General features: G+C 39.6%; 1 protein-coding gene and 1 long non-coding RNA gene across 2 annotated transcripts; both read right to left on the bottom strand.

The window, feature by feature from the left end:
• Positions 1-1,090: 1,090 nt before the first annotated feature.
• LOC139639239 (uncharacterized) lies at positions 1,091-3,907 on the bottom strand. The gene is made up of 3 exons (XR_011694856.1): positions 3,715-3,907; positions 2,852-3,102; positions 1,091-1,225 (listed from the first exon to the last, which is right to left on the bottom strand). It is a non-coding gene; the product is annotated as an uncharacterized lncRNA (long non-coding RNA).
• A 7,015-nt stretch (positions 3,908-10,922) lies between these two features.
• Positions 10,923-14,510, bottom strand: LOC139639240 (uncharacterized). The gene is made up of 3 exons (XM_071513318.1): positions 14,267-14,510; positions 11,607-11,747; positions 10,923-11,192 (listed from the first exon to the last, which is right to left on the bottom strand). Exons 1-3 carry the CDS (start codon positions 14,462-14,464, stop codon positions 10,923-10,925), a joined length of 609 nt encoding a protein of 202 aa, XP_071369419.1. The 5' UTR covers positions 14,465-14,510.
• Between the last annotated feature and the right edge of the window lie 1,053 nt (positions 14,511-15,563).

Below are 15,563 nucleotides of genomic sequence, written 5' to 3'. Positions count from 1 at the left end.
TGAGCTAATGACTAGCAGAAGCTTCCATATCACCTCCTGTCCTGTATTGGTGGATAAAGTAGTCAGCTGACCTGTAATGATGATTCCTGCAGTTTTGCTGCTCTTGGTTCAAAACGGAGGAAACTCGAATGAGGTGTCTAATACGTTTTGTTGATTTGCTAACGCTGTCAACCGGTAAATAGACCAGTTTCTATTAGCTAACATGTTAGCTAGCTGTTTCTTCTTCTTCGGTAAGACACGATCACATTGCATTGTGGTATACAGGAGAAATTGTAGGGTACACTGTCTGTTCACTACAATTTGTAGTGCATTGTGGGTATCTTATAGTGGACTATTTAGTGAATCAAATTAACCGTTGAGAATTCGGACACTAGTAGAAAATGGCGGATACACTATATAGTGCACTATTTCTGTAATAGGGAACGGTTTCGAACAGAGCCATTGGCTTGTGTTACTACAAGAAATGTGAATCACATGGTCATTTGCTCTTCTTCTTGTTGACAATTGCCTTTTGAATATGTATTTAATTGAAACTTTGTCAATTTAAAGGTTCCATATTTTGTTTTCAAATATACTATGGCTCAGGATAAGAATAATGTTCTTTATGATCTTTTGCAAATAAATGTACTTATTACTTGTATTTATTGAATTAATTTGAAGTGAAGGGACAGTTCAAATGCAGCAAACTGACTTGATTGAAAGATTGGCCTGATTTAGCAATAGTGAGGGGAACCAATCAGGACCAGGACCATTTGTGATGTGTTTACTCGAATAGTCGAAATAGTCTAAAACTGCTTATAAAAAAACATGGATTTTAAAAAACGCAATTACTTGAAATTTAACCACTCAAACAAGATTACATTTTAATTTATCCATTAAACATCTTTGAACATAAATGAACATAAACAGAGGGAAATTTAAATTCCTATAGTGGTAGTATTCCCCTTTCAAGAATTGGATGTGTTGGGACTCCTACAGCAGGGATAGCCAGTTGTACACAAACACACACACACACACACACATACACACACACAAATGTATTTCTTAAAATTTATTGCAGCACTTTTTTAAAATTAAAATTAACCTGATAGTGTCCTTTGGTGATGCCTTCAGCGCCATCCTGGGACGTCCCATGGTAGGACACAGGCCACTCCCCTGACACTGACTGTGTGCTACGACTTGAATTTCCCAACCATGTATTTCCATCCGAGTATTTACCCAGGACCTGAGAGGAACCAATAAGCATTAGTAAATAACGTGACAGATGCCAACAGATGCCAATTTTTTATTTATTTATTTTTTTAATAGAAGCTTTATGGTGTCGAACCTAGTTTGAAATGAAAGGATAAGTACAGCAATTTTGGACTTATACTCTATATAATTTGTTTCTTCCATACCTGTATTATTTAGACCCACAGACAATATTGGCTCCTAGTCAGCTGTCGGTAGAAACAGTGAGCTCCATTGCCTCTTGCTGCTAACAATGAGTCTAAAGTGTTTATCAAAATATCTCCAAAAAGCCAGTCTGTGAAAACGATATGGAGAGCAGCTGATGTATTTCTCTCCACTGCCCAGAAAGCAGCTCACCACACTCAGTGGATAGTCTTCTACCAAACTCTACTGTTTACAATCTGATGGCTTTTTTGGAAATATTTTGGAAATATTTTTGACAAATCCTGTTTGGACTCATTGTTAGGCACCAATATTCTCTGTGAACTTATCCTCTAACTGCTGTCCCAGCTAACAAAGGCTCCCTAAATGAAAAGCCACGGATGTGATGGTAAAGTGTTTCTGAGGGATTATTTCCTGAGAAAACAGAAAGTTCAGCTTCATGTTTCCTGTGATGGATTCTCTCGCTCTGTATATATCATACTGGACAAGAATGAATGGCAGCAAATGGCTTCTTCTGAAGGAGGAAAACAAGCGCTGATATCTGCAACTGTGCTGACTGTGTGCAGAAACAGAGAAACCTGGACCACTGCTACTGAAAAATGTATTATCCTTTAACATGTTCTTGTATTGAATTGCTTGGATGATTATATAATCCCAATTTGCTATATTCTTGTTTTTATTCTATTTTTCTCTTTATATTCTATTTTTGTTTGCTGTATCCTGTTACTATCTGCTGCTGCAATGACCCAGTTTCTCCTGGGGGAGAAAGGTTTAATCTTATCATGAACACAAAATTTGTAGAAAAATGTAGTTGCAGCGTGCAGTTATACCTTAAAGGAATAGTTCACCCAAAAATGAAAATTCTGTCATCATCTCCTCACCCTCATGCCAGTTGAAACACAGGTGAAGTTTGTCCATATAACACACAGGGAGGCTGCAGCACAACTCCATAGCAGCCTTCTCCAAAACAACTGAAGTCAGTGGGGACCAGTTCTTCAGAGTTCCACAAAGACCTACAGTATATTTACACCATCATTTAGTGCAAATCTTAACTACAGCTGATTGATTTGCAACAAATAATGGTGTCTAGGTCTTTCTATTCACAGTGTGATTGTGTGGCTGTTTTTGTTTTGGAGCTCTAAAGAACAGGTCCCCATTGACTTCAGTTGTTTTGGAGAAGGCTGCTACCAAGTTGTGCTGGCAGCCTCCCTGTGTGTTATATGGACTAACAAATGTCACCTGTGTTTCATTTGGCATGAGGGTGAGGAGATGATGACAGAATTTTCATTTTTGGGTGAACTATTCCTTTAAGGCAAACCCTCTCAAACACACATCAGAGTATGAATGCATTCTTTAAAGAGGGATCAGACTTGTCAGATAAGTAGCCAGATTATCTGGTCTGAAGAATATGACTGATTAATGTTGATTTAAAGTCAAATCAAAATAGAAGCGCATGCACCTTCATGGCGAAACGGGTCCAACCACATGGGCGTTCATACACCTCCCCACCTCTGTAATATGTCTTGGTGTCTTTCAGATGGGTGAAATCATAGTCGTATTTGTGGTCGAAGAATTCATCCTCATCAATGGCGTGATACTTCTCCATCTATTTCAATGGTGTCCTGGAAGTTCAAGGTGGAGAAGTCTGATGCCAGCCCATCACTTTGGAGGACATTTTTGATGCAGTCGTAGCTGGATCTTGAAACCTTGCTGTGAGGAAGCAAACCATATAATTGGTTGTCTCATCATGTTGAGATTTAAATTGCCTTTTGAATATGGTCTTGATTTGAAAGATTGTAAATGTAAAGAATTGAGAGTGTTGCAAATCGTATAGTAGCCAGTCCTACGCGGTTGAATGCTGCTTTGCAGAATGCATTCTCTCAATAGGTTGTTGCCAGCTGTGGCCTTCACTAAATCGCTCCACAACCTGCCCAAAATGTTTAATTTGTTACATTATGTATCTAATGCTAATAACCATTACAATTTTGTTGTTTTTGTTGGATTGGTTTGTCAATAAGTCGCAAAAAGAAACTTGCCACAGGAAGTTGTAATGCACTGGTTTAGCTGTTACCATGACGATGTGAAAAGGGCCTATAACTGCTTTGTGGTGAAGCTGTCAGGTTGGTAATGGGAAAATCTAGCATAGAAATTGTCTCACAACTATTGCAGAAAAGGAAAATCTGTTTTACAACCCCAGTGTGAAAGACACCATAATGTCTTTGGGGATATCAAGTTATTAAGGAAGACTAGAATAGATGGAACGAATTTTCAGAAACATTATCTCTAGATAATTGTACCAAAAATCCAATCTTCCATAATTACCTGGTTTGATCAGCATCCAGGAGTGTAGGGATGAGCTGATTGACAGTCAGCAGGGGAAGTGTTGCTGCTCCAGATAACCCATCTTTCAGAAACCCAGCCTCCGACCTTTGTTTCTGAACAGATGTTATATTGGCATGGCAGGCCACGGACAAAGCTTCAAGTAGAACATCTCTATCAAACTTCTTATGACTCATGTTGTTGAGTCAAGGAAAAGTCAGGAAAAAAGTATTTGAAAGAAATCACTGAGGGTTTGTGATGAGAGTCTGTAATGTTCTGTCTCCCTGCTGGCTGTCTGGCAATGAGTTCAGTGTGGGACAGAGGTTCATATTTATAGGCAGACGTAGTACTGCTTCCTTGTCTTGATTGTGGAGTTGCCAAAAAAAACAAACAAGCAAGGCAAGATTACACAGTAAGTATGGCTTTGGTGGAATTTTATCTAAGTGTCACTTACGATGAACCTGATCCTTGTGGGCAAACAGGATTTTCAGCTGCGTCTGAGCTACAGATCACACAGGTCAGGTCACTTTTACAGTTCTGGGGAATAAGTGAATTACTTTTTTGGTTTAACGTTGTTCCTTGAGTTTCTCACCGGTTCCTAACATACAACATTACGAGTGAGTGAACAGCAGAACGGTATGAGAAGTAAACTGACAGCGAGCATCAAAAATGCAAAGAGCTGGCTTTCTGGCCGCAAAAATAAATTATTACAATATTATATTATGGTCCTGATTTATAGGGGCCCTGAATTTCTGACTGTTGCTTCAAGAATTTTGCCAAACAACTAATCACTCAGCACTCAGCTCAGACATAAACAGCAGTACAACAAAGCTGTAATCAAACAGGTATTTACAGTATGATATACTGTATATGGTGTAGCTGTAGCACTTGTGTGGCTCTAGATGAGCTTCTGGTTGACAATCTCCCAAATCATCAACTTTCTCAATAAAAGGCAGGAGGAAAAAACAGACATTCATTGGACATGACGTGCACATTCAAATAAAACACGCACAACCAATGAGTGAGTGCATTAACTGATAAAAAGCAACAACTCATCAGCTGTGATTTAGCTTGTGGGTCAGGCCTCACTGTGTGTATTCAATCACAAGACTGTTGCACAGTCTGAGTTGCTTGTTATTCAGTCTTTTCATCAAAAGACATTTGATAGAAATAAAGACACACAATCACTGTCAATACACAACAGCTTATAAACGAACAATAATAAGAATAGGAATTAAAATAAGCTAAGAGAGAAGTAATATAGATGGACTGTACCTGTCTGAAGGTGAGTGGCCTTCCTCTGGAGATGTACTCTAGCAAAAACTCCACAGTCGTTGTCATTCTTCTGCTGGGGAATCGTCTAGATCAGTGATTCTCAACCTTTTTCATATCAAGGACCCCTAATTTAGTCCACATTAGGGCCACGGACCCCCATTTGATGAGATTTTGTCTCTTGGACCCAAATCTGAGAATATTTTTATTGTTGGATATGATTTTGTTCCAGAATTCCGTGACTATCTGTATTATTATAGGTAGAGAGATAACAATGAAACTATGATCTAAACAGTCATTCTTCTACATTCTCATAACAATTCATCAATTTGCTGGGGACCCCCTGGAACCCCCGGTGGTCCCCGGACCCCACGTTGAGAACCACTGGTCTAGATACACACAGACACACAAACTGAACATTTAATCTCACAGCATAGCCGAACACTTGTTAGCCGACATGTTGCTGCAACAATTATGTAAAACAGAATATTGAAATTTAGTGAGTTCCCTAGAGCAATACGAGACTCTGAATCACTTGACAAAATCTGAAGTATCAAATATAACTTGCAATTTAACAATTTTTAAAGTGGTAATGGTACAGTTTTGGAAACCCTGGTTCCACATCACCGTGGTTGGCGGCTGAAGAAGAAGAATCTGGACTTCATGACAACTAAATATTATGAGCTCAAATGAAATAAAATGTAATTTCCTCATGACTTTCAGTGAAATATAACACCCTGATGTGTCCTCAGATTGGCAATGTGTTGAGCTTGAGTTCCCTAGAAAAATTAATCAGTGAGCCAAAACCACTGCAGGGCAAGACTGCCACACCTCTTTGGCAAAACTGTGACTACTGACTGAGCTGCATTCAGTTCCTTGTAAAATTATTTCTTCTTGATGTTGTTTTCCCTTGAATCATGTGGGGAATTCACATAATGCCCGGATGAAAAATGGCTGACAAAGTGGAACTTGGTTCACAAAGTGTTTTTGTTGTTGCTCTGTTTTACGTTGCTCTCCATTTTCAGTGTTTAGCCATGATAAATCTGGTTCAGTAGAATTAAGTGCCATCAAGTTAATGGTAGCAATTTTAATATCTGTGTTCTTTATTGATATGTTGACATGAAACCTGACACACTCCATCATCGCCTTGCTTCACATTCATAGTTTCACACATATTTCCCACCTGGATGCTGAACAGTTAGACGATAAGGGGCTTTAAGTCATTTATGACCTTTATAGGATCACTATTTAATTCAGCGTTGATAAACCTTGTACCTAAGTGTTACTTTCGATGAACCTCTACCTATCTACCTATCTACCTGTCTGTCTGTCCATCTGTCTAAGCACGCTAAATACTAGACATAGTCATCAGTGCACATGTATTAATCAACAACAACAGTAAAGTAATAGTAGGTTGATCAACAAATTTACTGTATATGTGCTTCTGTGGTGCAAATCTGAATCAGATTATCTAGCAGTAACTTCTGATAACATTGTTTTTTGAAGTCAAGATTTACACCTTGTGTTAGTTTAAAAGTCGCAACAATTGTGTTGCATTTTGATAAAGAATAAAGGTTTACAAACTGTTTACATTTTTTATGTTTATATACTAATTTTGTGCCAAGTGCCAAGTCTCTGGCACAAGTACATTGCACAAAGGCCTATTGACAGAGGGGAGAGCGTAAGTCATTCACTTTCTCCACCTAGATATAGACATACAGTCAGTCACAGATATTTACACTCGCAACTTCCTAGTAGATTAAGCCTAATGTTAGCCAGCGCTCTTGCTTTTGCTTTGCTCTGTTGATCCAGTGACGAATTGTGTGTGTGTGTGTGTGAGTGTGTGTGTGAATGAGTGAGAGAGAGAGCAAGACAGAGAGAGAGAGAGAAAGAGACAGGCTTGACTTTTGATGTCCTTTAATAAAACATGTCACTTAAAAGAAAACACCCCAAAACACCTCAACACACACAGTGTAAAATACAACCCCCTACCTCACCCACACACTCCCCCATCACACACACCACACCTCCCACTCTCAACCTTTTTCATATCAAGGACCCCAAATTTAGTCCACATTTGGGCCACGGACCCCTATTTGATGATATTTTGTCTCTCAGACCCAAATCTGAGAATATTTTTATTAGATATGATTTTGTCCAGAATTCCATGACTGTCTGTATTGTAGGTAGAGAGATAACAGTGGAACTATGATCAAAACAGTCATTCTTCTATATTCTCTGATTGTGTTCACTTCTTGTAAATGAAATAATGCTGAAGTTTAACAATTCATCAATATGCTGGGGACCCCCTGGAACCCCCTCAAGGACCTCTGGTGGTCGCCATTTCGCACATCTGTGTGTGGTATATTTTGTGTTTTGCCCTTAGATAAGTCGTAGGATAGTACGTTATACAATATATAATGCATGGATAATTTGTAATAAAAACATGATCTATGTGTAATCCATCAGTTAAAAGAGATAATAAGTCAATTTAAAAAGCCATAAAGGTTCATTAGGATGGACTGTTGGTTTAAAAAGTTGGTTAAAACATGTAAAGTGCAAATATGATTCTGCAACAAATGTGCATGCTTTAACACTCTAAATACTTTTAAGTTAAAGTGGCATTGCATTGCATATGTTTTGTTGGTTTATCATAGTGACTACATGAGTATTTTTGTCATGAGAGAATTTTTCCTATTGATAATTGTACATTATGTATTCACCAGAAAGGAATAATTTGTGTTTAGTTTAAAATGTAATGTGGAGTTATTACTGTAATTGAGATGTTGGTGCATCTACTGCATGACTCTGACGAATGCCATAAAAAAGAAAATACACATTTGGTCTTGAGGAAGCGGCATCGTGTGTCTGTAATTCTTTACATTATTCTCCCCCTCTTTCAGTTCAGGGGCGTAACATTTGTACCTGGTTATGAATCGTGAGTGCTGCCCTTGTTTCTGTGGACACCAGCGCTGACCGTCTCCGCCGCTTATGCCTCTGTCTGCATCATCTGTTTTCTCATGTCATTGTCACTGTCCATGTTACTGTTCTTTACACTGTTTGTCCCGGCACCTATTATGCGCTCTTTGACTTGGTCCACCAAAGGTTTCTTCCATTTTCTTTCTAACACAGTTTTCTTGGGAGTTTTTCCTTGTGTGCTGCCAGGTAGGTTAGGCTATGTGGGATAGGTGGGCTGTTATGTCTTGCTGAAACTTTGTATGTCTTGTTTTGCTTACCTACTTACTTGTTTGTGTTACATCATTCTGTTCTATGGATGAATGTTGATCAGTTAAATCTAGTTAGGCTCTTTCTCTGAAAAGTCCCCTGATACATGCTTGTGAAAAAGGGTTATAGAAATAAATAACCTAATAATAAATAATACAAATAAATAACTTAGCTAGTAGCGGTATAACGGGGCCTTATCAGGTGTCCCGGTATGCTGCTATAGTACAATATAATGTCTGGTGAGATAACGTTATGTTGAATCACCATATGCTGTCAAATTTGTCATTGTTAGCTTCTCTTTGCGTGACAGTTGCCGGTGTTTGACTTCACTCTAAGAGAAAAGTTAGCGGTTTCCTCTGACTGTTTGAAACTACCTGCCTTCATATTAGTGTCAGCCAGCAGGTAGAGCTTTTTACTCACCTGTCAAACAGAAAAGCATGCTATCTGACTTGGAAGTGGACAGAGACTCGCTTTTTCAGGTGTCTCTGTGCCGTTATTTTGTGGTTGGCTGCCCGGTTTTTTCGCAGCTGGCCCAGGGTTCAAAGTGTTCATTCTGGCCCAGCCCCACTTCCCTCAGGAGAATCCTATAGGGTGTGATGACCTGTCCCACAATGCACCTCCACATCAAAGATACAAAAAAAAAGCAAATTGATGATATTCTCCCAACCGCACAAAACTGACACCACAGATCCCAAAATACTACTGTTGATTTTTGAGAATGTGTCCCATCGTGAGTACACTAGAAACTGAGAATTAAACTTGGTCTGTTTTTTCACCATGGTGTGCTCACCACAGTGCCATATGGTCAACAAGCACAGATCCTGTACAGACCCATGGTGCGTGTGTTCAATTCTATGCACTGAAGCACTGCCACGTTAAACTACCTAATTCCACCAACGTTACTTAAATACCACAAGATGACGTCACCTACCGTTAGAGTTTGTAGGGCAGCGAAGATGAGTTACTGTCTGCAAATCCCCGTTACTAACTGTGGAATGTTAAGTTTAGTTACGCCGGGTTCAGACCGCAAGCGTAAGCGCCGCGAAGCGCCGCCAGTTTCCTTTCGGCGCCCATGTTAACCGATTTGACCGTTCAGACCGGGCGGCCGGCTCGCGATCTGGAGCGCCAGTTTCGGCGTCTGGTCTATTTTCTCCGCGAGCCACGGCGCGCATTTCACAGGAAAACACCATAGAAAACACTATAGATGGTCATATCTCCATTATATCACCACAGAATCACAAATATATTAAATGATCAACTTACCAGGGTCTTCACTGTTGTTGTTGATGAATCAATCTGCACTGATGCAGGTTTTAAATGCAACACATTGTAGGATGATGATCTATCTGGTTTTGAATTATCACTTGTCTTTTGAAAATTGCGTCTGTTATTGAGTTACCACAAAAGTAAACAAGGATACATGTTTAAGTTTGTTTATTTATAGGCTACTTAATTTATATATGTAATTATTTAAAGAGATAGAGAGAGGGGGAGAGAGAGATATCTAGGTCCCCTAGGCTTTCCTAATTATTGCCTGATCACAAGTCACGACTCTTGCTGAGAAAACAAACAAATAAACGTGACAGCTTTGATATGAGGGAGTTTGTGAAGAAAGGGGGGAATTAAGAAGATGGAAAATATAAGTTCATCCCTGATGTGGAAAAGTCCAGTGAGCTGTCAGCAGTGTTTCTACAAGGACAGCAGTGAACAGATGAAGCTTTGGTGGCTGTTGGAACACAGTGTCAGCAGCTACAGCCTGTGTCCACTGGGTTTTCTCCTCCTTTAGAGCAGAATCGCTTGGTGACCGGCGCGGAGAAATGCGCGTCTGGTGTGAACAGCCAGGCTCCTGCTCGCACGAGAATTGACGCTTCACGGCGCTTACGCTTGCGGTCTGAACCCGGCGTTAGTCACTTTTGTTTTCACACCGGGAGACTCTGTGGATTGAGTTCAATGCTGCTGGTCTGCTGTGTGTAAATCTCCAAATTACAGACATGACATGGTGCGCACATCAGGTGCATTAGATCAATCAGGTGATTTGGATCAACTTCTGACCAACTTTTGATTTTGTGCTTCTGTATGGGAAACACTGCATGTCACAGTCAAAACGCCCTCTAGAGGCCATCTGACGAGGTGCATCATCTCACTAAGCGTTACCTGACTGACTGACTGACTGCCTGACCTGAATTTGCCTTGTGATGCCCTCGGCTGCACCGTGGGAAAGGGAGACAAATTCTGCTAGAATAGAGACACTATGAAACTTCATCATGGTGTGGTCAAAGGCATTTTTTATTGAGCAGTATATCATTCATAACATGAAGTAAAAGCTGTATTCTTGTGAAAATGTAACTAGACTAAACTTTCACACCTTAGCTGTGATTTAATGTCCCTTAATCCTTTTATATGCAAATGAGGTATGCAACACAATATACTGCATGAACTGCTGTGATATAGCGATGTATAGGCTACAGCTAATTTGGTTTATGTTCATAAGACAACACATGCTCTGACATTTTATAATAAAGCCCTGTAAACTGTGTTTGCTAGCAGTTTGGTTACTAACAAGCCAAGTAGCCAAACATTTCAGTAAATCAACATTGATCACAGAAAAAGTTGACACACACAACAGTGACTCTGGTCTTTTGAAGGTGTAACCATGGCAACAGAGATAAGAAACAGAGAAGTGAAGGAATTTCTTGATGTTTGCTCCTGAACTTTCAGACTTCTTTCAGTAGGAGGCCATAAGGACGAATGGCCCTTTCTACCATCTTCTTCTCTTCTTCATTCGATGTTCCATCAGGAATGGGAACCAGCCAGTACTTATCCTTGTTGTGTTTCTCCCTGTACTTGGGGTTGATTCGATTCTGTATGATCACTTGGTACTTCTTGCCATTCTTCTTAGCGGTGAACGTTTTGGCGTAGTCGATCGCCTCAGAGATGAATGGGGTGGAATAAATCCCCCTGCCATACACCTGACCTGAACCTGGCTGTTAAATGCAAATTAATTTATCAACTTTCAACCCTATAATGAGATTTATCTAAATCACTGCAACTGAACCAATGTAAGAAAAGAGAGTTGTATTTCTATGTAATGCACACACAATCACAATAGACACATACATACAGACATTGCTTTTTGTTAGTACAAGAAATGTGAACCGCATGCTCATTTGCAGTCTCTTTTTTTTTCAGATTTGCCTGAATATGTATTTAATTAAAGTTTGTAAATTTAAAGGTCCAGGTCAAATAATATAAATGCTCAGGACAAGAATAATGTCCTTCATGATGTTTTGCAAATCAATTAAAACGGTATTTACTGAATGGGGCCAGTTAAACATTGCTTCTTCACATTTATTACAGCACTTTTTTATAGATTTAATAAGAGGAGATAAAAAATTAACCTTGTAGTGTTCTTCGGTGATGCTATCAGCGCCTGTGTGTGATGTCGCATGGTAAGACACAGGCCACTCCCCATCCACTGACTCTGTGCTACGCCGTAAATTTCCCAGCCAGGCATTTCCATCCGGGTATTTATCCAGGACCTGAGATTAAACAATAAGCAATAGTCAATAATGTGATGTCACCTAGAGTCTTGGCTGTTTTCCGCCCCTGGGGGAGGTGGGCAGCCAAAAATTAGTACATGCTGTACACATGCATGGCCTTTTGTAGACTTGTTAATGTGCATATATTTCATATGTTTGGTATATTTTCATATCAAATATATTCTGCTGTTATTTTGCACACCACAATAATGCTGCAATCCATATTTTCCCCATACATTCCATGAATACAGTTATTTTGGAATCCATGCAAAATGTAATTACATTTTAACATTTACTTGTCTTTTTTAAATAAAAATGTTATGGTGTCAACCCTAGCTTGAAATGAACTGATGTCGCGGCTAACAAAGCCACCTAAGTAAAAAGCCATGACAGTGAAGAGTTTTTGAGGATTATCGCCTGGAGACATCCATTTCTTCCTATGGGTGTCAGCTGATTGACCAACCCGTTCTCATTCCAAACCTCCAGTCCTATGTTGACTGTCAAATCCCTTGGAGTCACGATAGCGATGTAAAAGGTACCCTTTTGCGTAAAACCTCTCGCGGCAGTATTGGACGCCTACAACTTTCTCTCCTAGACTACAGAACACACAGTCTAGCCTACATTTTGCAGCAACAGAAGGGGCTAGAGACATGGGGTCAACTTTTCCAGAAAGCTATTGAGCTGCACTTTCATGGGAGTGGGGTTACTGATGGCAGGCAACACTGAGTTGGGTTGAAATGCTATATTTTCTTAAATTCTCCTGCTTCCCATATGGCTCAAAAGTTTTTCCACCCTCAAATACCCCAGTAACAATGTCAATTACATGTTTACAACGTCAACTATGGGAAAAACAACAACAAAACCACAAAACCCACACAACAGTGGCTATATTGTGAAGTGCTCATGGCAAACTGCTCATTATTACACAGATGCAACACAATCTGAACCAAAATGTTGATGTTATAAGAAGATATAATAAAAAATAATAAAAAAAAAAAATGCTTTTGTTTTGCTATTTTGCCGCGATTTCATCAGCTATGTTTCACGGGCAGAAAGAGGCATGTTCAATGACAAAATGGATTATGCAACGTTTAGAAACGGAACTCCCGGCTGCATTCTTCTATTTAAACTGTGCTTATTGTAAAGTAGAGGTAACAATACAGTTGTTATAAAGTGCTATCTTTTATGCAGTTTATTGAGATGCCACTGAAATAACTTGTTATATAGGTTATGAGCCAAATTTATCTAGCAGGTGACATCAAATGCCAAAATGATTTTTTTTTTTCTATTTGGCCTCGAAATTGATCTACAACCATACTAAACATTTTTAAAAAAATCAATATTAGCACCAAAGAGCTCAAGCAAAGAAATGCAGCAAACCGGAATCCCTTATTTGGGCAGAAATGTTGTAGCCTAGACTGTGGAGAGAAAGCTATAGGCGTCCAATACTGCCGCGAGAGGTTTTACCATGGAGTCTATTGAACACCCGGTGCGTCCTATACAGACGCGAAAGGGTACCTTTTCCATCGCTATCGTGACACCAAGGAATTTGACAAAGAGTCAACATAGGACGATTAGGAATGAGAACGGGTTCGACTGACAGGAAGCAGAGCGGAATGTAAGGCAGCGCTGAGATGAAAACACTCAACTCAGCTCAATGAAATAAGGAGAAAACAGAAAGTTTGGCTTCATGTTTCCTGTGATGGATTCTCTCGCTCTGTGGAAGTTGTTTTTCATACTGGACAAGAATGAATGGCAGCAAATGGCTTCTTCTGAAGGAGGAAAATTATATCTGCAACTATGCTGACTGTGTGCAGAAACCAGCAGGAATAATGGAGAGGGTCAACCTAGATGACTCGCACAAACTTTAAAAAAAGAAAAAGAAAAAAAAAACAATTATCCTCTAACATGTTCTAGCTTTGAAATTGTTAGTACTAATAATTTGCTATATTCTTGTTTATATTCTGTTCTTCTGTTTATATTCTACTTTTCTTTGTTGTATCATGTTATTCTCTGCTGCTGCAATGACCCAATTTCTCCATGGGGGTAAACAGAGTTTCATCTTATCTTGAATTCTACATTTATGAATGTCTAGAACAGTGGTTCTCAACGTGGGATCCGGGGACCACCAGGGGTCCTTGAGTGGGTTCCAGGGGGTCCCCAACAAAATGAGTTGTTAAACTTCAGAATTATTTCATTTACAAGAAGTTAACACAATTAGAGAATGTAGAAGAATGACTGGTTTGATCATAGTTTCACTGTTATCTCTCTACCTACAATACAGATAGTCATGGAATTCTGGACAAAATCATATCTAACAATAAAAATATTCTCAGATTTGGGTTTGAGAGACAAAATCTCATCAAATGGGGTCCATGGCCCTAATGTATTAAATTAGGGGTCCTTGCCCTAGTTTATTAAATTAGGGGTCCTTGATTTGAAAGAATCACTGGTCTAGAACAGTACAAAATGAATGATGAATATGATACTCAGTCAAATCAAAATAGTGGCACATGCACCTTGATGGCGAAACGGGTCCAACCACATGGGCGTTCATACACCTCCCCACCTCTGTAATATGTATCGGTGTCTTTCAGATGGCTGAAATCATAGTTGAATTGGGGGTCCAAGAATTCATCCTCATCCATGTATATCTCTCCCGTTTCTTTATTTTCTTTAACGTCTTCCTCAACCGCCAAGCGGCAAAGCATTTTCATCTGCACTCCACCTTGGACACTTGGACTCCAGACGTTAGATTGAAACTTCCTGTGTAGAAGCAGAGATGCAAGTGATTAAACGTAATGATTAATTGTGTTCAAATTTTTGTCACTTCCTTCACTGTGGAGCTTTACCTTCAGTTTGCCAGGAACGCTGCTCTCTCCAATACACACACAGAGAAGAACATTACTCTAATGGAATATAAATTTGATCGCTCCAAATTTTATGTTTTCAAAGTAAAATCTGGCAAAGTGACATTCTTGGACTGAATCAAGGCAGTCCAAAAGGTCTGCTACAACACAATAGATTCTATTTCAATGCCACAGTTGTTACACTTATTAAAGTTGAAACTGAATCATTTCTAAGACATTCATTTGAAATCAACCAGGGCAAACCACACAAAGGTGAGATTTTATACTTTATTGCAAATACTTTCACACAATATGATCCACCTGCATAACAGATAAGGGTCAAGGAACCCAGAAAGCTTATAAGATTGGTAAAAATAGATTTGTAAACCTTGGCCGGTACGCCCGCCATGTTGACATTTTTTGGAGCCGGAGCAGCCAGAGCAAAGCTGGGGTTTCCCACAGCGCCGCAGCGCCACCTGCTATTGGTCCGTGATCGGCGACCTGTCAATCACTGGACAGGTGACCTGTCAATCACTTGGAAAACTACCCCGTTTTATAACCGTTATATCCCATTAATTACGCAATTATTTTGAAAATTGCCATACGGACACATTAGAAGAAGTAAAATTAGCTACTGACACCATAATCTCTTGTCTAAAAGATTTATTCACTTTACATTTTGAGTGAGAAGTTTAGCGGATGTTAGAGGAAGTGCAGCATTCAGCCACTTCCTTATTGGCTTCAAAATTCACCCGTGGTTTTTGGCCGCTTGATCCCAACAGGGCTGCCAGCAAAGTAAAGGTGAAATTGTGTGACTGTTGGAAGATTAGGCTGCGTTAAACCTGACTGTGTGTGTGTGTGTGTGTGTGTGTGTGTGTGTGTATTGGAGAGTAGCGCTCCTAGCGAACCGGAGGTAGGTAAAGCTCTACAGTGAAGCAGACTATGACAACATTTTTAAAACAAATCA

The sequence above is a fragment of the Centroberyx affinis genome, unplaced genomic scaffold (genome assembly GCF_046629955.1).
Source record: "Centroberyx affinis isolate AG114_WGS23_722 - 3 ecotype Tasmania unplaced genomic scaffold, CSIRO-AGI_Caff_v1 ptg006988l_1, whole genome shotgun sequence".
Taxonomy (NCBI): Eukaryota; Metazoa; Chordata; class Actinopteri; order Beryciformes; family Berycidae; genus Centroberyx; species Centroberyx affinis.
The sequence above is the reverse complement of the archived record's forward strand: the minus strand, read 5'-3'. Positions and strand labels throughout refer to the sequence as shown.

What these genes read in the sequence shown, in the direction of transcription:
- LOC139639240 (XM_071513318.1), bottom strand. Translation starts at nt 14,464, where the DNA reads ATGAAAATGCTTTGCCGCTTGGCGGTTGAGGAAGACGTTAAAGAAAAT. An exon ending in GGACCCGTTTCGCCATCAAG is followed by an intron (nt 11,748 to 14,266) that starts GTGCATGTGCCA and finishes GTTTAATCTCAG; the next exon opens with GTCCTGGATAAATACCCGGA. An exon ending in TCACCGAAGAACACTACAAG is followed by an intron (nt 11,193 to 11,606) that starts GTTAATTTTTTA and finishes TGCATTTAACAG; the next exon opens with CCAGGTTCAGGTCAGGTGTA.